Genomic DNA, 24,385 nt, shown 5'->3' with positions numbered 1-24,385 from the left:
TAACGCATTATCTCTCTACATTGCATAAATTATAAGTGAACAGAAAACAGCTGCTGCAGTGTTCAATCATAAATGCGGAGTATGGAGGATAATGTAACCAAAAAACTATTTACTGTAGAGAGAGCTCATCTACCCAAAATGTTCAGTCAAAACTGAATCAATTGGAAAAGATCCTATAGTAGCTCAAAACACTTGGCTATGAACCATGCGTTACAGAAATCCAACAGTCAAATTGACCTCTGAGCCTGTCAAGTGTGAACCTATTGGCCTAAGTGAGCACAATTATCAACAATTCTATCCTCTTTTGCTAGTAACATAAAGCTTATCTTAGTATGTGTGCACCTTCCTCAGTATTCAACAAATAGCTTCACAAGTGTGTATCGCCACTTTTATACAATGTTGTGATACAGAACACAGTCAAAATAAGAAAGCGGGAAATTGTATGCTCTGAAATGGTGTCCTATAGAATTTCTGTAGAACGCATAACCCACTGAGACACTTGATAATTTTTCTGATTTGTGTAGTCCATAAGACGAGAAGCTTTAATGAAAAACTTGAGCAGATGCATAGTACTCACTTTCATTAAACACAGGTCTTAAATCTTCTTTGCACATAAAATCCAAAGGGAAGGAAACAAGATGACCTTTCACAGATTTTAATCTCTCCATGGGATCTATACTCTCGATATCTCCACCCTGATAAGATTCAAGCTTGCTTGGAGCTATTCCTAAATCAATGGTTGTATGACCAAGTTTTTCTTTTGAGAATACCATGCATTGTCGGAGTGAAACCCTGCATGACATCAGAGGAGAATATGAGATCAAAAAAAGAAAGAAGGAAAAACAAAGACAAAATGGATCGAGAAAATGATGGCAGCTAGCAATACCTGGATTGCATCAGATCGTTGGGTATGCAAGAAAAAACGTCTTGGTATATCATGGTATTTGTCTGACAATAACACCACAACCAAGCATCAGAAAAGGTTGACATATTAAAGCACACATGCAAAAAAATTGAGTGTCAATAATTCAGTAAGCAAATAATAGCTCGAAATTTTGAGTGTCAATAATTCGGTTTGTAAGTAATCACTCGGTTGATTTTAAACCTATATAATAATATTTGTATGCAAAATTTAGAGGACTTGAATCATGAAAACTTCAAAGGAGCACTTCACCACACATACCCTAGCAGTTGCCATCCAAATATCCTTATACGTCGGATCAATCACAGGGTCCTTAATTTGACCAACCTAGCAAGGAACAACAATTAGTCAGTTGAAAACTCATATAGCCTAGAGCAAAAGGCCTCAAGAGTAAATTAGCACCTCGCCTGAACGAAGACCAAGGTGCTCAGACCATAAAGAAAGGCGAAGAGTTAATGCAAATTTTCCCGCCTTCCTTGGCTTGCCTCCCATGAATGAATCAACAAACTCCTTGTCCTCGATAAGTACACCAATCTGAAATAAAATCACAATCCCACTGATCGGTAAAAGAAAAAGAGGACGGGTAATAAAACATAATACAATGAGTATAACATAAGTCACTGGATACAACTCTAAACATCTAAGGTGACTCATAAATAATTCAGAGGTGGGACTGTCGGTAAAACTGTCAAAAGAGTGCAATAGAATAAATGAATACATATGATGCTGTCTTCCATAGTTATGATGCACAATGACGAGTCTTTAAGAACCGACTCGTTGACATAAATATTAAGCTGATCATCCTAGTGTAGGATTGTTTAAAAAGGAAATCAAACAATTTGCTGCCATTAACAAAAACGGACAATTATATGTAAGGTTCAAGTATAGTATTTTGAAAAACTGATTCGGTAGTAAGTTGGAACAAAATTGGTGCAATAGCTCATAATGGTTACAAAGATTTCATACAGCCTGCCCAACTGTTTGAGATCAACACATTGCTGATTGACTGACTTTGGTTGTGAAGTAGACTAAATTCTTATAACAGACATTTTAACATCAACCCTTGATAAAAGATAGTTATAACATTTAATCACATCCCACAGTGCATCCATGACCAAAATGAATGTCGCAATAATATCAACATTAGGCCTGAATCCACCCACCCCAAAAGGGGTGATATCAAAGTAATGCTGGGAATTTGCATGTATGTGATTGGACTGAGTAGAAAGTGGAACGACATAAATTAGTCAATTAACCTGCCATGGGGGATACTTTATTTAGCAATTCAGTAGCCTCTGTTGGTGGTATGAGAGACATGTTTGGCCAGCTGAAGAATTGATAGATTCTTGTACTCTTCATCATGGGAAGAGCAATTTACTCTCATCAAACAGACAGTATTACCAAAGTTAGGATCTGACCACAACCCAATCATGCTATCTTGTGGAGAGTTGAACTTCAAGAAAAAATATTTCAAATTTGAAAGTTGGTGGCTGAGGGTAAAGGGTTCAAAGAAAAGGTACGACAGTGGTGGGGAGCTTTTGTTGTTAAGGGAAGGCCTGACTATATTTTAGCTGAGAAACTGAAGATGCTAAAAGAAAAGTTACAAAAATGGAGTAAAAATAACAGGGGCAATTGGAAACAAAGAAAGGGTGACATTTTAAACCAGCTTGCAGCTTTGGAAGCAATCCAGGAACACAGAACTCTCACAGATGATGAGGCAATGCAAAAATCAAACTTGGCTATAGAGTTTGAAGAAGTTGCAAGAAATGAGGAGATAGCTTGGAGACAAAGATCAAGAATACAATGGTTGAAACAGGGAGACAGAAATACAAAATACTTCCATAGGATAGCTACAGCTCACAAAAGGGTAAACTCCATAGATAACTTGAAGGTGGATGGTATGGAGGTGACAGATGCAGAGGAGATCAAAGAAGCTATTCAAAATTACTACAAGGACCTGTATAAGGAGGCAGAAGAGTGGAGGCCAGAATTAGTGTTACATGAAGCTACAAGGATATTTGCAGAAGAACAGGAGCTACAAAGACAATTTGAAGAGGATGAAATCTTAGAAGGCATTAAATTGTGTGCTATGGAGAATGCACCAGGGCCGGATGGATTCCCTATGTCCTTTTATTTGGCTTTCTGGGAACTTATGAAGGAGGACATCCTGAAGACTCCAATATTTCTATGAATATCAGAAATTTGAGATAAGCCTTAATGCAACATTCATAGCCTTGATCCCAAAGAAGGTTGGAGCTTCAGAGTTGAAAGATTTCAGACCTATAAGTCTCATAGGTGGAATATATAAAATTGTGGCAAAGATACTGGCTGAAAGACTCAAGAAGGTGGTTAGCAATTTAGTTAACAAGCATCAGATGGCATTTATAAAAGGAAGACAGATCATGGATGCAGCCCTAATTGCTAGTGAGTGTGTGGACTCAAGACTTAAAGGGGCAGAAGCAGGTGTCATGTGTAAGCTAGACATAGAAAAAGCCTATGATCACGTCAACTGGAGATTCTTGTTGAATACTCTGAGATGAATGGGCTTTGGTGAGAAATGGTTGAAATGGATTGACTTTTGCATTAAAACTGTCAAGTTATCTGTTTTGGTGAATGGTGAACCTGTAGGTTTTTTGGTCTGAAAGGGGTCTTAGACAAGGTGACCCTTTGTCTCCTTTCCTGTTTATACTAGCTATGGAGGGATTTGATAGCATGATGAGGATAGCATTACAGAATAGATGGATTAAAGGGTTTGAGATAGGAGATAGTAGAGGGGAAATAATGGAGGTATGTCACCTACAACAAATAGGTTACATCAGAATGATTTTGACTATTTTTGAAGCTTCTTCTGGCTTGAAAGTTAACTGGGGAAAACCAGTTTGTTCCCGATAAAGGAGGTGCCAAATAGCCAAAATCTTGCAATCATTTTAGGGTGCAAAGTTGAAAAGATGTCAACTACATACCTTGGTATGCCACTGGGCAGTGAACACAAGGGGAAATTTGGGATGGAATATTAGAGAAAACTGAAAAAAGATTGGCTAGGTGGAAGGCACAATACATATCACTAGGAGGGAGGCTCATCCTTATCAACTCTGTACTTGATGCACTTCCTACGTATGTAATGTCTCTATTTCCCATACCTCCCAAAGTTATGAAAAAGCTTGACAGACTTAGGAGGGGTTTTCTGTGGCATGGCGGTAAAGAGGGCAAAGGATATAAACTAGTCAATTGGCTGACAACAATGCACAGTAGAGAACAAGGTGGTTTGGGCATCAGAAATCTGAGAGCACGGAACAATAGTTATTGATGAAATGGCTCTGGAGATACAATATGGAGGATCATGCATTATGGAGGGAGGTAACTAGACACAAGTTTGGTGAACTCAACCCATGGTGCAATGTGAGCACTGATACTTATGGAGTTGGAGTATGGAAGACCATTAGAGTTCTATGGCCCAAATTGGAAAGAAACTTGCAGAAGAGAGTTGGAGATGGGAAAGGAATAAAATTCTGGAAGGAGCAAAGTCCATTAATGGAGATTTTTCCAGACCTGTTTATTCTAAGCAACAACCCAGATGGCACCATTTATGATATGTGGAGTGCACAGGGATGGAACTTATTCTTCAGGAGATTGTTAAATGACTGGGAGATTGATAGAGTAGCCGATCGAAGAACAAGAGGAAGAATGCCTGTTTCAAGTGTGAATTTGTGGGTAAGCATATGCAGTCTCACAAATAAACCTAAAGAATATGCCTAGTGAACCAGATACATTAAGATGGAAACACAATATTGATGGGCAATTCTCTGTTAAAAGGGTTTATAAAATGGAAGAAAGGGTACAGTGTAGAGGGCAACCAAAAATATGGAGAAACTTATGGAATAGTCCATCCCCAACCAAGGTAAAATGCTTTACTTGGTTGGTGGTTAAAAGAGCATGCCTGACACAAGAAGTTTTGAAGAAAAAAGGGGCCATCATAGTTTCCAGGTGCTTCTTATGCAATGAGACAAATGAAACAAACAGTCATCTATTTTTGCACTGCACCTTTACAGCACAACTTTGGTCTCTATTTCTCAACATAACAAAGACAAGCTGGACTATGCCGGAGCATACTGCAGATTTGCTTAGTTGCTGGATGAAAAGAGGAGGCAGCAAAAGTCAAAAGAAGTGGTGGAGGATCATCCCACAATGCATCTGGTGGACAGTTTGGAGAGAGAGAAATGGGAGGTGTTATGAAGATAGATCCAATTTCATCCAGAAAGTTAAATGGAATTGTATAATATCTTTCTACTTTTGGTGTAAAGAAGTAGGTTTAGAGGATATAGATCAGTTTGTAGATTTATTAAGATCTCTGTAAGTATCTTCTTTTCTAGTTTTTTTTTTTTTGTTTATCTAACACTTTTTTATGGTGTCCAGCATGTCCTTAATGCTGAGGAATACACATTTACCATTTCAAAAAAAAAAAAAAATCTTAAGCAGATAAATGACAATTCAAACAAAGATACAGTAACTCAAAAAAAAACTTCCAATATGATTTGGAAGTGTAATTAACAAGAAAAATGTAATGTTATGTTCATGCATGATACAGCTCAGATTGGGGATTAAGCAAACAAGAAAGGGGAAAAAAAGAAATTTGCTTCTTCAACCCACTATGAATATCAGAGCAGTGGCATGCACAGTATATGCAAACTAACCACATTATGCAGGCAGTTTCAGTTAGGTAATATACTCTTATCAACAATTGAAGGCTCCACTCATTTAAAAGAGTTAAGGTCTTTTAGGTCAAAACTGAGAAGCAATACCTCGGAGTCTCTTGAACCAAGCAAGCTTCTGTCATTTATATTTCCAGATCCAATCAAGGCTGTGTGGTCATCAACTATCATGATCTTGCTATGCACATATATCTGAAGAAACAAAGTGTTAAAATATTGAGTGAATGTTTGTCTAGATTCAGACCAATCTAGATTTGTTGTACTTGAATAAGGATAATCAACAACAACATACCCCGTGAAATCCCACAAGTGGGGTCTGGGGAGGGTAGAATGTACGCATACCTTACCAGTATCTCGTGGAGGTAGAGAGGTTGTTTCCAAAAGACCCTCAGTGAAAAAGGAAAATCATATAGAAAATTCTTTAGGACACATTGGATATTCCGTATTTAGTAAAGAATACTTATTTACCTTATTAGTATAGGGATTAATTATCTACCATATTATGCATAGTGTAAGACTCCCCATAAAAAAAACATCTCTTGTACATTATTACAATTAAGTCATTGAGAAGCTTTTCTATTTTTCATATGGCATTATAGCATCTACAATCTTGAGAGACTTGAATAGCTTCCACTACAAGCGGGTGGGGTACTTGCCAATGTGTGTTACCCACCGGGTCAACGTTTACTCCATTTGTTCTTCCTTCTGATTTTCGACGCCATTCCTCTCTCGGGCAACAAATGCCCCCTACTCTCTGGACGGCCGGTCAGGCATCACTCCTCTCTCTAGGATCGTTAGAGCACCATTCATCTTTCTGGCGACCGGCTATGTTACTTTCTACACAGTTGGCACCCTCTTCCAAATCTTGAATTCCTTATCACTACTTTGCCAACTCAAGTTACGCTGATATCGTTCTGGAGATTTGCAACACCATATCATAGAATAGCTTCCATTTCGTGAATAGTGTAAGCAAGAAGCACTTTGCTTCATTGTGCAATTACCAATGACTTTTTGGAGGAAAGAATTCTAGCAAAACTTGTCTTTTGGTAATTGTGCACTATTCAGCGAGATTTCGCAGACAAATTTCTATAATTTTCATTTCAAAATAAACAAAGTCAAATTGGTGTCCCCACTTTGAGTTTGAGGGGGTATTTCAGAATATAAGTAAATGTATGTCTAGATTCATTGTCCTTGAACAAGGAAAATAATATAGAACATTTCACAGGATACCTTGGGATATTTTGTATTTAATTATAGAATACTTAAATACCTTATTAGCATAGGGATTGATTACCTACCATATCATGCATAGCCTAAGACTTCTATATAAGGAACACCTCTTATACGTTGTTAAATCAAGTCAATGAGAAGCTTTTCATATTCTCACACATTGCAACATACGCCCACCATCAATTGGATATATTTTTTTATAACCGTAGTGTCCGGGTCCGCTTGCACACCTCGACTAATTACACGAGATGCCTTCCACCTCCCACCGGCAACATAACTCTGTCCACCAGTGGTGGACCTACCTTTGGTCGGAAAATTACGTTGTATATAGTGGTCAAATTTTAGTTTAATAAATATAAATATTTAAATTGACACCTCTTGAAACAATTTGCCGTAGTGTCCGGGTCCGCTTGCACACCTCGACTAATTACACGGGATGCCTTCCACCTCCCACCGACAACATAACTCTGTCCACCAGTGGTGGACCTACCCTTGGTCGGAAAATTACGTTATATATAGTGGTCAAATTTTAGTTTAATAAATATAAATATATAAATTGACACCTCTTGAAACAATTTGAAGGTTTAGTCTATTGGTTAGGGGATTGCAAACACTCCATGAGGTCATGTTCAAGCCCTACTAGCCTCATTATAAAAAAATTTACTATAATCATTGACACCCCTTAATGAAAATCCTGTGTCCGCCACTGCTGTCTACCAAGGACAATTGAGAAGAAATCACCTAGTGATTTTGTCATGGGATTTGAACTTGAGACCTTGTTATTGACTACTAAGTCACACCCTTGTGTGCAAAGTTAAAAGAAAAAAACGAAAAATAAATTATCATTTTATATTCTAGCTGACGACACACTTTGAGTTCAGATCTTTGGTTCCAACATTACATAAGTTCTTCTTCAAGGATAAGCAATAAGTGAAGACATGATTATGCACAAGAACTACAAATTAAGGGGTCGTTTGGTTACTGGATAAAGGAAAAGTTAATGTATTAATTTCATACCATGTTTGGTTTGTAAATAGGATAAAAATTATTTCATGTATTTATTTTATATGGTGTTTGGTTGCATTTTTTATAGTCCTACATAATTAATACTTACATAAATTATAAGGGAATCTATGTATAATTTATGCGAGATAGAAGGTGGAATAAGTTATGTGGATATTAGTTATACATGTATTAACATAGTAAATTACACATTTACCCCTATCAATTTACTTTTAAAACTTTCAACTCAATATTTTAGTCACTACAAAAAAGCTTTTTTATGTCACTACAGAAAAGCTTACCATTTTTAAAGATTCCCGTTTTCTCACTTTCTTTTGTTTTTTTATAATTCAATTATACAATATAATTTGATACTATTTTTTACTTATTTATTTGTAAATAATATATTATTTTACAACAAATTAAATATACAATAATCAATTTTATGGATTGCAATCTCTACATAACCAAACAGTACATAAATAATACCTACATAACTAATACCTGCATAACTAACACCTGCATAACTTATTCCTGCATAACTTATTCCTACATAACTCTAACCAGTAACCAAACGACCCCTAACTGGAAAGTGGAGTAGAGTAAGACCTAGTGTGGTAGTATGGGTGTGTTTAAGTAATAAGATGTCTAGCATGAAGGCACTTTCTCCAAAGGTTTGGTGAACATCTAAATGTGTTTGTAGAGATTTTTATTAAAAACAACCACTTTGACCAAAGCTGAAAGATACCATTTCAAAAGCAGTTAGCCCACTTTCAAATTTCAACTAATTAAATTTAAATATTGTTTAATGGATGAAATGGAAAATTTTAATCCCAATCCATGTTGTAACATTATTTTAAATCATATAGTATAAAACAAATTTTTGGAAGGGCTTGACAAAATTACCTTACCAAAAGCAAAAATAGACCAAAGTAAAAAAATTTAGTAGTACTTTTCCTGAAAGCACCATTATAGAGATAACTTCTCCTAAAGAAACTAGGGTATAAAGGAGGCTGGCCTGAAATGTAAAAGCATCATGCAATTCCAGGCCAACAGATTTCTCTTGAACTAGTCTCGGCTCTGTTTAGCAAACAATTCTGGCTTTTAATGTAAATCAAGTCAACACCCTACCGAAAAGGGGTCTTGACAGCATGGCAATAGCTATCTATGTGTCTTGAAGAATCTTGTTCTTGATTTCCCCACTGTACAAGGCCTATCAAATGAGTAAATGCACACAGTACAAGGCTACAAGCCTTAGCCTTATAACACTAAGAGGTCGTTTGGTACAAAGATTAATAGCGCACGGATTAGTAATGCAGAGATTAGTAGTGCAGAGATTATTTTTTATCAAGTGTTTGGTTCATTGCTTCCCTCCTCATCTCGTGTTAGGATTAAAACTCGATAAAAAGCTTCTTTCCAATTATACCCTTGAATTACTATGTAATTGGGTCAAGGTAGATAATTGTCAGATAATATTAGTTTTGTATCATTTTCTAACTAGCTATGAGAAGAACAATTTTGTTGCCATGTTTGTTATTTTCTCACTTGAATTATTTGAGGGTAGATAATTGTCATCTTATCAGTTTTAATTTTAAAAAGATACATCGGCTACTTTTAAAATCGAAAAGATGGTAAACAATAGTTAAATCGAATAAACCATCTACATTTATACATAAAAAATGCAAGTTGTAGTTTTAATATGTATGCAATTTTATAAATTGTTCAAAATACAAATAATTAGAAAACCACATACATATATATCAACAAATAATTCATTCAATTAAGACCACAAATGTCATGTGGTGATATATTTGCCTTTTTAATTAGTAAATGTTAACCAACTCACATTTCAAATATTGTATTAATTTGAATTGGATTTATTTAGCAACAAACAACTCTCTCTAAATAATTTGTAAGTTAATTAATTTAAATAAATTTACTAGTACAAATATAAAACATAAAATCAAGAAAATAACAAAATGACAAATGATTTGAGAGATATTTTTGTCTTTACATAGACTAATTCCATGGTATTAAATCTTATTATTACCAATACCACCAAATGGAAGGTATTAGTAATACATCCTATGATTCCATGTAGTGTGTATAACTAATCCATGAATTAGTTATACATAGGCCCAAAATTCCTATCAAACATAGTACTAAATAATACCATACATAATACATGGACTATTTCTCCTAATACTCCCTACCAAACGACCCCTAAGCAGCCGTTCTCAAGTCTTGACACATGACATAGAGGTGAAACTCATCCACACCATCCAGTTGTAAGTAAAGATTCAATACCAGCATAAAACCATAGAGAAGATAGAGTTAACATACAAGAAGACACAACAGCCTAAACTTATAGAAAGACGTCCACTGACTATTAGGACATGAAAAGGGAAGCCTTTAACAATTCATGGAGTATGTTGTAAAAATCAAGGACGAAGGATGGAAAATACCTGGCTAGTTGCAATAGGACCACCATCAAAGAGCCTTCCATAAGCTCTGAGACCATAAAATGATATATAGTCGTGCATTCTAGAGCCCATGAGGTCATTAAGATTATGCAATATTGAATTAGATCCTCTGCATATTGTTCGATATTGCCAATGCATAATAGCTCTAACTGAAGCAGCACCACTATCATCCAAACCACCCTGTTGTAACTTAATCCTTAGTGGAAAAATATAGACAAATATCCACAAGAAAAGATCTAGGTCAGTCTAGTAGTACTGTTACCTGGAAGCCAGGAAGAAGTGGAATCACAATGATAACCCTGAAGGACTTCTTTTCATTATAAGCTCGCATAATACGCCTGTACAGTGCTTCTAAAACACGATTTTTTATAATATCATCTCCAGATAGACCAGAAATGAAAAATTGATTCTGGACAAAAAAATCATTGGAGCTGTATCAGATATCAGATACATTGAATGGTTGCACAACATCAGTAAATCAAGAATACAAACAAAATTAACTGGAATCAGTCTGGCAGAAGGTTCTAAGGTGGCAAACTATTCAGAAACAGGCATCAGGGTGGAATGAGGAGCAGAGATGGGCACAAGACCATTACAAAGGGAAATCACCAGAAGCTGAAATCTTTCGAATCACACTTGCAGCCAGTGTTCACTGCACCTGGCAGGAGAGGAACCATAGGATTTTTCAGAAGAAGTATAGAAGCTGTGACATTATAATTAAGAAGATTGTCCAAGAAGTCCATATCAGAGGGGGAATGAAGCCGAAATTGAGCACGAAACTACAGATGCTAGATTGGTAACCTATCTAATTAACTACTGGGTTATACGTGGTATTGGATATACTAAGCAATGGTTTGGGCTAGAGTATGATAGAATCTGGAAGTATACAGTTCTGGGAGATGTCCAGACTGTTTTTTTTATTTGTAATTCTCACTTGGTAATAAAATCAGTTTATTTACCCCCCAAAAAAATTAACTGGAAATGAAAACGTTATCATTAAGAGAAAGAAATAGAAAGCAAAACTACAAAATACATCATTGTTGCTCTAACACATCTTATTCAAAACTCAGTATCACTCTATAGCAATATGATAGTTGAGTCATCTTCCACATATTAAAACTTAAAAGTATATGTAATAACCCTAGTTAAAGCATCAAGTAGTCAATAGACCTTTAAAGCTGATTTTTTTTAAAATAGAAAAAGACCTTTCAATTATAAGGTATTCCACCATAAAACGTATCCACAGTACTAATTACAGAATGTAATGTGGTAAATCATAAAGAATGGTTTCCAAACTATATATATGGCTTGCTAACCATGCTATGTCCTAAAATGTACTTCCATTGCTTTCACAATCTGGAATTGATTACAATGACATTGATTATAGGACAGCCACCAACCCAGGCAAATTTACTGAAGAATAAGAGTCTAAAAGGCAAAACAGGAAGTCGTGTCATTAAGATATTTACATATGAACTAAAAATTGCATAGTCCCCACAGTGAATAAATACTAACAATCATCAAAAGAAGTTAATTTTTCAAGTTTAAATAACATAACTTGAACTTCCATCAGACTACTACAGATGTCAAAATTTGAAGTTTCTCAATGAACAACTCCCAGGCTTGGACTGCAGGATTATCCAGAGGAATATGAAAAACTATCAACTTGATATAGCGTCCACCCACAGGTGAAAACAGAGATGCAAGAAATGAGTACTTAAAACAGAAAGAGAAGTTCAGTATCATGCATAGATTCAACACTACAGTAAACTTGTGTGTTTTTTTTTTTGAGAAAAGGGTAACTTTGTATTCATAGAAAAAATTCATCATCCAAGAAATGATGAATTGGAACTTGTGTTAACTATTAAAGCACTACATCTTTGAGAAGACAACAATTAAAGCTTGCACAATATCAGAATATAAACAACTTCTGTTGTAGGCTAAAAGAAGAAAATGTTCAAACAAAACCCCTCCTGCTACTTTATAATTGGAAGGTTAAGACAATATCCTTCTTAAGACAACTTAGGGTGGAGAAGTGGTGCCAGTACTTCAACAGAGCCAAGCCTCTATAATTCACGTGATCCTGTTTTTAAGAGATTACTGCCAAACAACCATCTGCAAGCAAGGACTATTTTATGCTGGAAAAACAACAAACTAGACGTCCTAATTCAGCCAATGGGCACTAGCTATATGACAGTTTCATCAAAGAGAACAGTATATTGTATACCTCTATGTAAACAAAATGTTCAGCCTTTTCGATAAGGGAGCAGTAAGCATTGTGTATGCTTTCTTCAATTTGACTAGTTCCAGCTGACCATTGACTGACACTCCTTATAATCTGAAAGCAAAGAGCTTATATCAACTATATGAAAAATCAAAGACAGAATAAGATATAAAACATCACAAGCAATATAAGGGGGATTCAAACCAACGACAATTGAACATTCAATTTACACTATGGAAGCAAACCACAAACCTAAAAAAGCGCCATCCAATTTGCCTAAATTATATTTGTAACCACAAAGATTCAGAGAGATTATAAATATAAAGAATAAAATATACATCCAAAGGTGCATAAAGCAAACTTCCAAAATGACGATGTTACAAAAAATCAAGAGAAGATTATGACGAGAAGAATTTTAAATGTTATGACATCTGCATAGGCATGTTATTCAATATTAACTAGTATGTGGTAGTCCCACATGAGGGTATATGAGCAGAGACTCCCATAGTCCAATTCACAACTCTTTAACATGATGTGTTCCAATGTCATCCGCCTTTTAGCTTCCGAAAAAAGAGAAGATCTCCAATAGTGATAAAACATGATGCAGCTACGTATGCAGATGGACCGTTGCAGATAGAGATAGGTGACTCAAGCCTGTCCCAATCCTTACGGCATCAGTCAACTAAAAGAATTTTCATTCATTTCTAATAAAAATTTGACCAAAAAGTTTCTGCATATATACAAATAGATATTCTGCGAGTCTAGCCTTGTAAGGCTTCAAAGTAAGGAAATACCTCTACCATTTCCATCATTTGTTGACCCACTAATAGGTATTTATGACATCAAAAGTTCAATAGTTCCATTATATTTTTTTTACAACCGAGAAATTCCCAAGGGCCAGTAGCGCATGGTACAAAATTTGGTGGATGATGTGCCCGCCCTTCTACTCTTCTCCACTTAAAATACTATGCTATTGTCTGCGGCAAGGTTCAAAACTGCGACGTACACCTAACCTGCACATCAGGCGTTGCACTCATACCACTAAACCAAAGCCCTGGGGGCCAAGGTCAACAGTTGCAATATATCTCTCTAGGTTGACAAAACTTAGATTCCAGAGAAGTCTTTCTACCACTCAATTGTCTTTCTCAAGAAGAACCCAGAGTTGGACATGCCTACTTCTCTCAGTTATATGAATCATCAGCACTTGAGTTATAAAAGACACTTCTATCTTCAACTAAAAAAAAGAGCTACAAAAGATATTTCAAATTGTGTACTTGGAAAAGCTGAAAGGTTTAAATCCACAGGGTTATTTTTTAAGGGACTATTAAGAGTTAAGACCACCTAAACATAAGGGGCCATTTTTGCCATTTTCTCATACAGTCAGCTAAAAATATAAGGAGAATTTTTTTAAACAAAAAAATCATGAGATTCCTCTTCCAGCATAATACACCAGCAACTAATTTTTGGTGACTTTTAAAATCAACTTTATTGGCACTTGGAAGTTTCAGTTTTAAGCGGGTTAAACAGTGGATATGTGGATTTTGAAAGAGAAAACACCAAAGATCAACAAAAATTAGAAGCTTGAAAAAACTGAATAAATTGGCACGTATAGAGATGTAGGCATGGGATGATTATAACTCACCTGGCAACGACATGAAACACGAGGACCAACTTGCCCATTTTCTTCAGGTGAAACAACTTGATTGCCTCTCTCTTGTTTCTCCCACCAATCCTTGTCCAACTTCTTCATGCCAGGCTGCACCAGATTTGAAGATAGCTCCAGATTTTGATCCAACTCGTCCACAAATCCTTTCATTGGCAAATCTGGAGCTAGAGGTTCTACACGGGTCTTCCGGAAAGAGAAAGGGATTCTGCTAGGCCTGCTACGCTGATCATGAAAACCATGCCCGGTATGGAAACCATTTATTTTTAGTTCTTCCTTGAAACTTTCCCCTCCTTCAGCTTCCTGAGGTATAAGCAAAGGAATATCTTGGGAAGAAGACCCTGAAGAAAATGAATTGTGTCTTTTGATATTTTTATGAGGACGCGCAACACCATTACTTCCATTGTCCATCTCACTGCTCATTCCCATGTAATGAGGAATAACCATGTGATGCTGAGGCATAAGCAGCGGAATTGCTTGCTCACGTGGAGCTTTGTTCCTCTGAGGAATTATAGAAAATGTCAATATGACAATACAATCATATCAGTGAAAGAAAAATATGTTTACAACAAACATGAACCTTTGCATAATTCCAGCGTTGAACAAAGTGTCGAGCAGCATCACGGCACGGCGGTCCCCAGAGAGCACAATGGACATCATGCCATGGCATACGTGGATACTGTTTCCGATCTAATTCATCCTTCATGGTATCTTCCCAGGAATTTGGTTCAGATTCCCTGAATGTTGTATTACATGAGCAACTAGCAAATTTACAAACAGAAGAAAGAGCTGGACTACCCAGATGATCAACTTTTTTTTGAGGACTCTGATAACCTATCAGTTTGGTTCTTAAAGGAAAAGATGTTAAGAATGAATATGAGGAACTCATCGACTAGATTTTGAAATGGGAAAACTCATTTATCTAAAAGAATCAACTAACCATACAGTTTTCATCACCTATCATAGAGTCTAGAGCAGAATAGTCTTGACCTAGACCGGAAAAGGAATCACCAAAAATATGTTCACCCTTGTAGTTCTTGCCATATGTTGTTTATTGAGTTTTGATTATCGCACTATTTTGCTGCTGCTATTGTTTCTTTCTTGTAAACTTTTTACACTGCTTTTCAAAATAACGGCTATGCTTTCTTCATTATTTTCTTCTTCTTTTACTTGGATTTGATGCACTTGAGCCGAGAGCCTTTCAAACACAGCCTCTCTACCTCTACGAGGTAGTGGTAAGGTCTGCGTATACTCTACCCTCCCTAGACCCCACTTAGTGGGATTTCACTGGGTATGTTGTTGTTGTTGTGTTAATTGTATCTCATACCTATTTGTAGGTGTTTCTTGTATTCTATTCATCAAGTTAATTGTTCGCTTCCTTCTCTTAGTTTCTCACATGACATTGGAACCTCTATGACTTCGTAAAGCTTATGGTGATCAAAACTTTTCTCTCGTGTATTAAGCGACAATATTAGCACAATCTTCCGATGAGTTTATTCTTCTTGAGTTCTTCAAAATATAAAGAAACAAGATAGTTTCCTTTCCCCAACTTGAGTTTAAGGGGAAGGAGGTGTTAGAATGTTGGCATATTGGTGTGTTAGAGCTAATGTTAAATTACTCCCTCATTGAATGAATATAAGATGTGAATTGTATCTCACACTTATATTGAGTTTCCCCTTGCATTCCATTGTCAAGTTATCTATTTATTCTCTTCCAGACCGTTATGTTTGTCATACAACCATCTCTTTTTGCTGTTGATTACACAGGTATAGAGGTTATACTTCATTTCTCTATGTCTAAGTCAGAAAAAGATACCAGACTGCGGGCCATCTGAACGAAGGGACCAAATGAATTAAATTATACTGCTGTCAGTAGTTACAGAGTAGTTCAACATTTTTCCTAAGCTTATATGAGCTATAACTACAAGTATTTCAGAATATTTATGCAAGAATGTTTTAATTATGTGCACCTGGAAACAATCAATATACTAAGGGCAATCTTACCATTTTAGTATAACCACACAAAAATTTATTATCCCTTAAAATATAATGGAATTCACACGTTGCTTAGGATTCTCACATTTGATTATTTATGATTCAAAGCAGGATATGACTAGTTCGAAACAAAATGAAAATACAGTTCTCATAAAAAGTTAGTGCGGAGAACACCTTGGATTATAGTAATCTTTTCCAGGCCATATAAGAGGTGGGCAATCACCCACTTTGTGTTCAGGTGAGTCATAACGGCCAAAGCACAAGTCCAGTCCTCCGATAAAGCAAATCTGATGGTCAACAATGACAATTTTTTCATGATGGGACCTATATGTAACCATACATAGCCATTAGTTGTAAATAGAGTAGCTAAAATTGCCAATAAGAATAACGAAACAAGGCAATAAGTACGTTCAGGGAACACATACCATAGATACACACCACTTGAGAAATGATCTGGATAACGCAGCACTCTGACATTCTCATGGATGCCTACCAGCTTTCTCTTGCTATACACACTGTTGATTTTTAACGCAATAGCAACCTCTTTGTACAGAAGGATGTAGATCTGCATTTGAAAATGAGCTAAAGCTTTTCACTTCAATTATCAGAAGAAAACAAGCCATCACACGGAAAACAGACGAAAAATCCCGTGCTTTACCAATGCATTCAATGGATTAATAAGAATTGCCACCTAATTTCAGAAAATACAGACCTCGATTAAGTGACCTGCAGCAATCGCCACACAAGATTTTACAAAATACTTGTGCTAAAAATATTTGAGACGACACAGGTTTGACTGGCTATTTACCAAAACCTAGGAAATGAAGCAACTGCCTTCCAACACTCCACCCCCCACCCCAACCCAAAAGGGGGGGAGGGCAAGAAAAGAGAAAGACCGCAGCACTATCAAAACCACAGAGGTAACTACACATTTATAAATAACTGCAAAATCTTAAGCACTTGGGAGGGGGTAGGAGTAACCAATCTGTTTGCAAAAGAGAACTGGCACACCATGTGGTAGCACTCGTAAATAAACCACTTCAAAAAGCTGAATTCTGGCAGGACTGGGACATTAACAAGATGGATACTGGTTTATGAAAAGAAAAGAGAACTCTGATTTACAAGTTCAAATATTTCTCACAGTGGAATTGTAGAACCTTTCTCTCTAAAAGCACATTACCTTACTATAGATTAAGAAGGATAACTCATAAGAGCAAAACCAAATGACAAGAATTTCTCTCCATTTCATACTAGATATTAAACAATCAGAACCTAACGAATGATTTAGACAAGCTTAATCACTAACCTGAACACCTTGTTTTGCTTTGGCTTCCAGTAAAGCATCAAGCCGGAAGGATGCATTAGTGTGAAAAGGCCGTCGCATATAAAGTTCGGGGCACAGCCACCAGCCACATATAAAGATCTGTAAAAACATTGAATGACCCAAATCCTTTCTAACTTTGAACATTATGTAGATAAAAATTGACTTCTGTAACAAATGCAAACTTAAACGCAGACCTCTGACTTTGATTCTTCAATAGCCAAAGCTATAGCTTCAAATGCTGATTCACCATCAACAAACCACTGAGCCTCACTGCCATCCTCTGTCAAACCCCTAGGAGGAGCATAAGAACCAAAGCGGTGAGGATGACACCATCCTTCAGGTGGCCTAAGCCCTGCATCATTAATTGCTGCTACCCAATCTTTAACCTTTGCATCGCTTTTGGTCCTCAGTTTGATACACCTTGAACCACAAGACACCTAAGAAAAACTTATGTTGTAATACACAAGTAGGAATCCCAAGCATCTTTAACTAGTATAATTTACTAAATATAAGATCTCAATGACTCTAGAGGAATTGGCTGAACTTCTACACTAAAGAATACAAAGCAGAATTCTTCAAAAGCATCATAGTTTCATAAGCTGCTTACCCTAAAATAGTGACGTAAAGGGTTTCCATCTTTTATTTCTTTTGCTAAAGAAACGCGACCCTCTCCATTGCCATCGGAGGCTGGTAGTACATCAAACACTATTATATCTAACGGCTCAGGGTCACATGGATCTTTGAGGAAAGCCAAGAATCCAGGTTTCAATACAGCCCAGACCTGAAATGAATCCAACCAAGAATCAAACAGAATCTCTATATCAAATTTAGACAATTACTCAAAGCCCTAGAAGATTGAAAACATAACTTGATATTAGAACAAGGCAAAAATCCTAAGCCATACATAAAACTTGAAAGATTCAGATATGACTCCATGTCAAAAGTCATTTTTGTTGCATTATAAACACTCATTTTTAAGACTTCAGAAGAAAAAAATCCAAAAAACACACCCCTTCTAACAGCAAAAAGTATACATTAGACTAACCAGCATAAAGAGGAAACGTCGATTCACACTAACAAGAACAAGGTTGAAAAGGAGCACAACAAACTGCACTAATCTTTTTCCAGCTAATGCCCAAATTAGATGTCAAAATGAATTACCACAGTCCACAGACCACACCAGTTCCTTAAACCATGCCCAGAGTTCAAATATAACACGGAAAGGACCTCAGTCCATCCACTAGTCCCTTAAACCATGGCCAGAGTTCAAATATAACATGGAAAGGACGCAAACCAAAAGAATTGTGCCAATAACAACAGAACAAGAACTTCCCTTATAGAGTAAAGAAATATGCTCTACTCGAAAACCTCAGGCCTAAAGAACACAAGTAGCTTTGGCGTTGTTTCAAAACCAAGCATAGAATCAAACTATAATTTCAAGAAAGTTGCCTCATCAATGATTTTGCAATTTAAGAGACAAAACCGCTACTCTAGACGAAGTGAAGGCTACTATTGCAGAATCATCTATATTTTAGTCATTAACGCCAAGAGATACAGGAATCAGTAGACAGCTCCAAAGAAATTTGAAGCTTTCATGCTCTATGACAATATAGTGCTTTAGACAACCCTTTGTAATAAACTTCCACATAAAAAGTAAAATCTGGAAAACATTTATTATGAAAAAAGAGAGTAAATTCTGGAAAATATATAAAGAACTCTCAATTTTCACTAAGTGATTATCGTGCCCTCTAAGTTCTTTGCAGGTAACAAATAATCCGACAAATGGACAGCTGAGAGGCTGAGTAGATATGTGTAACCATCTTAAAACCAGAGAACCATATACATATGAACCAGAAAGTATAGCTACCTTCTGCCAGTTGTCTTTACAGCAACCGAACCACTGACATGAACAACATTTCCGACTATCATCGTCCCTTTGAATTTTTGGTAAGTGCTTCACCATAATATAGTCTTCTTTTAGTTTAGGACCATACTCGGGCGAAAAGGATAATCTTGAAACTTCCAGAAACCTGCATACCTGCAATTTAGTTCCAGTTAAATAAGGTGTTGCCAAGTGTCTATTCATGTTTGCTATCACACTTGACATTATATAATTTGGGGAAAGTATTTTTAGCATTAACACGTTGATTAAGAAGACAACTGTTGAGCTATCTTCAAGTATAAAACCAAGGTACACTAATACAAGTATATGTTAGACATCTCTGGATAGAGAATGTAAGTGTTAAACCATCAGTTGATATCAATAAGTTGGGTTCTATATTTTAGATATTACCCTTAGAAGAGCGAAAACATTCTCCCTAGAAAAAAAACTTCAAGATTCAAACCACCACCCGTAGCTAAAACATTGGGAACTTGAATATAAGATTCGTTTACAGACACACATCGCACTTTTGATGGAGGAGCACACATGGCACCTCAACACAAATATATTAACTCTTATTTATTACAAATGTACATGATGAACAACTTTTTTTGGTATTGTGCAAAGCAAATGAAAATGTCTTCTTTACCGTTCTAGCTGATTTGTGTCACTTTACAAGTACCATCTAAATTCCTAGCAGACTATACAAGAAGGCAGAGCAATGAAGGTTCTTGGACATTGATTAGATGGTAAAGTCAGGGAGGTTCTTTCTCCGGCATTTATTTTTCATAAATAAGGGAATCCAGTCCTTCTAACTACATTTTGAAGTTTGTTTCATAGAGATGCAATTATGTAAACACAAAAACATCCACTAAGCAGGGAAATATACTTATCAACTAGAATTATTTTATTTAGAAAAAGAAATCTAATCAGGAAAGGCATCTTGAGAGGTGAGTGAAGTCCAGGAACTAGACATCAGGCTAAATGTCATTCCCGGGAGAACTCAGTAGAGTGAGGCAAAAGTGAAAGGTAGTACTAAGAAACATCTGATGACCTCAACATATGGCAAAGGGAAAAGTGAAAGGGGGTACTAAGTAACATCTGGTGATCTCAACCAACGGCTAAGGCAAAGAAAAAAGAGTTGCAAAGGATTCTTCGAGTAAAAACAGCAAAGAAAAGCAAGAGTTAAACCACTTCAAGATACCTCCTGGGAATTGACAATATCTATATTTCCAAGAAAGTGATTCAAGTAACCCTGCATAGCATTTTTTGCTCGATCTGACATTGAATGTTGCCTTCCGAGGGTTGGCCGAATTATTGGCAAAGCAGCACTAGACGGAACATCTCTGAACAAAAAACCACCTGTAAGAACGATAACTATTATAACAGGAATAGATGTAATTAGTGCTTCCCTTTTATCATGAAAACTGGTTCTAGTTGAAGAAGCACCTGTTTTTGGCACTTTCCTCAGCACGCAGAGGACTAGCCTCATCATCAGGTTCATCCTCATCTTGCATTACAGTTGTATGATCTCCTATCCCCAAGTTTTGAAGCCAATCTTTGACCTTTAAAAGAGTATGTCAGACAGAATGTCATAAAAAGTGCACCATACACAGTCGTCAAATCAAAATCGTGCTGCTGCCAAATGCACCAATCAACTAAACAATATGGAACCAACAATATTTCACGGGAAAAGCCCAATATACCTGCTCTTGCTTCTCATGAATCTCCTCAATGAATGCACGCTTTTTTAATGCAAAATGTAAATAAATTACATGCGAAGCTTTCTTCACCAATTGCCACTTGAACTACAAGCAAAAAGAAATGAAAAAAATGTGGCACTGTTAGACAAGAGTGCCTCAACTGCAAGAGAGGGAGGGACAAATATTTCAGGGAATAAGATCTTTCTAGAAGGAGACCAAGACAAATACATGATTTTGAATGGAGGATCACAACTCCATTAACACAAAATAAGTCTTATCATTCTCAAGAACAACCAAATGGTGTTGGTCTTTGAGCTTCAAATAACAAATGAATTCTTACCAACCTTCTACACTTTAATGTTAAAACTTCCCGAGTTAAATTGTTCATGTCATTTATCACTCAGAATAGATAATGTAAGGGACATTGATGTCAAATTTACTTATGTGCAATGATCTCTAGTACCAAAAGCAAGCCTACGAGCAATAATCTCTAGTACCAAAAGCAAACCTTTTCAGTGAGAACGACTACAACAAAAACAAATACTACATCTCAAACCCAAACTAGTTCGACTCGGCTATATACATACTCTATATCCGTCTCTTGCTTACTCACAATACCGTTCGCATTGCAAATTTAGTTCTTTCTGACCTAAACTTGACATCTTTTGGTTTAGAAATTTGAATTTCCATTAGTAATCAAGACAACGATTTACTAACAGCCAAAATTCCTTTCACAAAGTCAAAAAAGGCTAAAAACAATCAACCGAAATCACCTAACCATATAATTCACATATCCAAAATTCATTTCAGCTTCTTCCTTTAGTAAAAAATTCCACATTTATCGTCTAATTATAATTCCAAAATACAATTATTCACTAACAAATCTATTTGAATTAACCTAATTGCAAATCAAAAAAAAAAAGTTGTACGGAGTGAAGAATAGTACCTGCTTATATTGGACTTCAATGGTATAAGTTAGAAGCATGGGGCTGATGTCACCGGCGTCGGATCGAGATACCTGTATAATCGCAGCCTGAGGCAACTCATCGAAAATTCGAGTTGCAGTATCCTGATGAAAGGAGTATAAGGACGACAAGGTAGAAGCCTCCGGCTCCGGTTCCGATTGCATCTGGACGTAACGTGGTCCATCGCCGATCGTCAACTGCTCCATTTTGTATGATCGGAAAACAAATAAATATGTGTATATGTGATCGGAGATCTAAACTAGATAGAGAGAATTGATATTGATAATGATAATATGATTCTTCTAGTTTTTGTAGAGAGAAGGAAGATAGAAGGTGAGAAACGGCATTTGTTTTTGATTCATTCAAGCTTCAAACCAAAAATGGGTCAATTTTTTCTTTTTTCACTTTACCCTTTGTTTGTTTTATTTAGACTTGTACTCCCTCCGTTTCAAAAAGATTGGTCTAGTTTGACTTGACACGAAGTTTAAGAAATTAAAGAAGATTTTTGAATCTTGTGGTCCTAAATTAAAGTTATGTCAAATGTACAAAATTGCCCTTAATCTTGTGGTCTTAAACATGTCACGTGGAAAGCAAAAAGTAAAATGTTACCAAAAAAGGAAAGAGGTCATTTTTTTGAAACTGACTAAAAAGGAAAGGAGGTCATTCTTTGTGAAACGGAGGGAGTATTAATTAATGGAATATCTAGCTAGTCCGAATTATAATACGGTTTGACGAAATAAATATGCTTTCTTTTGGGTTACGTAATTAATTAACCTATAAATACGACGGAATTCTAGAAAACTTGGTTATTACTTATTAGTCATCATATTAATTACTATTAATAGTGCCAACTACGTACTGCCAAGTGCAAATACAGCACTACTAATCTGTCATATAAATTTTACTCATTTTGTATAAAGATTAATTAACGTTCTAAATATGAATTCACTTAACGGTAAATTAGAGTTTTTGGCCAAAAACATCCTTAAATTATACCTCAAACTTAAACTACATCCTTAAAGTATCATTCTTAGCAGAAAACATTCTTCAAGTATTTAAAAGTGAACAATTTTCATCCTTCTGTTAGATATCATCAAAAAACTAATCGATCCTACAAAAATATGAGCAGTTCACGTGATTATCAATAAAAGTTTTCCTGCCTAATTTTATTACCTGCTATAGGAAGTTTCGGAAAAAAATATTAAATTTTTTAAACATCATTGCTTACTGAAACAAAAAATGTTTGGAAGATATGAGGATATATGATATGATTTTTTTCTCATTTAGTAACGGAACAAAGCTGGAGCTTAATTATCTTTACCTTTTTCAAAGAAAAACTGCATTTAGATCAATAAAAAATTTGGCCAATCTGATATTAAAGTGATCAAAATATTGATTATGTCGCATTTGAGTCTCATCATACATTATTAGAAGCGGAAGTCTCCAACAAACGACGCTTCTAGCATATTCAATTGAGAAGAAACATATTGATTCCAAATAGAAAAACTTCAATCATTTTTTTTGTTTGAAAGTAGAAAAAAATAGGCAATATCGGTACCTAAATATTCAACTAATAATATTTTTAATATCAAATTACATGAAAAGTAAATGATAAAACTGTCAAATTAAAAGATTTTGCATGATGCTAAACTCAATTACCGAAAAAGTTAACGATAGTAGTTTTGGTGTATCTAAAAATAATAATTACGAAGGAATGACTTGATTTTTGTGGGATATGTTAGTTTTCAGATAAATTCAAATATAAGGATGAAAATTGTTCACTTTTAAATACTTGAAGGATGTTTTTTTGCTAAGAGTGATTCTTTAAGGATGTATTTTAAGTTTGGATTATAGTTTAAGGATGAATTTGACTAAAAAATCCGGTAAATTACGCAAAATGTCAGCTCATAAACTTTATTAACTATCTTAATAGCTCAATTTACAATTTTTATAGGGAAAAGGGTTTAAAATATCCCTAAACTGTTGACTATGCCCTTACCGTTAAAACAAAGTTAATTTTACTTCTGCCGTTATTAATTTCATCATTTGTACCCCTCAATTGACGGAAATTCCCAAATTGACTCAAATTAACCCGAATTTCTTAAAAAGACCTATTCCCATTTTAAACCCAATGCCCCGACCCCTCTATGGTATAACCCGTCAACTAATAACACAAACCCCTCTCTTCTCCTTCTCCTTCTCTCTTCAACTTGTGCACATATCCGAGAAAAAGCTTAGAACGATAACAATGGCTTTTTCTTACTCCATCAAAAAGTTCACATGA

At 35.8% G+C, this 24,385-nt stretch overlaps 1 protein-coding gene across 2 annotated transcripts; it reads right to left on the bottom strand.

Moving 5' to 3' along the window:
• Window positions 1–22,500, bottom strand: LOC102597975 (phospholipase D zeta 1-like). 2 transcript variants are annotated; one of them, XM_006354226.2, is made up of 20 exons: window positions 22,083–22,500; window positions 21,140–21,241; window positions 20,883–20,998; window positions 20,638–20,779; window positions 19,419–19,589; window positions 18,159–18,332; window positions 17,746–17,988; window positions 17,534–17,650; window positions 16,653–16,792; window positions 16,402–16,551; window positions 14,814–14,970; window positions 14,213–14,734; window positions 12,574–12,684; window positions 10,609–10,755; window positions 10,329–10,526; window positions 5,722–5,823; window positions 1,325–1,456; window positions 1,184–1,249; window positions 887–948; window positions 1–792 (listed from the first exon to the last, which is right to left on the bottom strand). In XM_006354226.2, the coding sequence occupies exons 1-20, from the start codon at window positions 22,305–22,307 to the stop codon at window positions 543–545; spliced, it is 3,327 nt and encodes a 1,108-aa protein (XP_006354288.1). In that variant the 5' UTR covers window positions 22,308–22,500; the 3' UTR covers window positions 1–542. The 2 variants fall into 2 exon arrangements, with proteins under 2 accessions (XP_006354288.1, XP_006354289.1); XM_006354227.2 differs by lacking the exon at window positions 22,083–22,500 and having other exon boundaries at window positions 20,638–20,795; window positions 21,140–21,231.
• Between the last annotated feature and the right edge of the window lie 1,885 nt (window positions 22,501–24,385).

This window comes from Solanum tuberosum, unplaced genomic scaffold, assembly GCF_000226075.1.
Source record: "Solanum tuberosum cultivar DM 1-3 516 R44 unplaced genomic scaffold, SolTub_3.0 scf00171, whole genome shotgun sequence".
NCBI lineage: Eukaryota > Viridiplantae > Streptophyta > Magnoliopsida > Solanales > Solanaceae > Solanum > Solanum tuberosum.
This window is presented reverse-complemented; position numbering and strand designations above follow the sequence as displayed.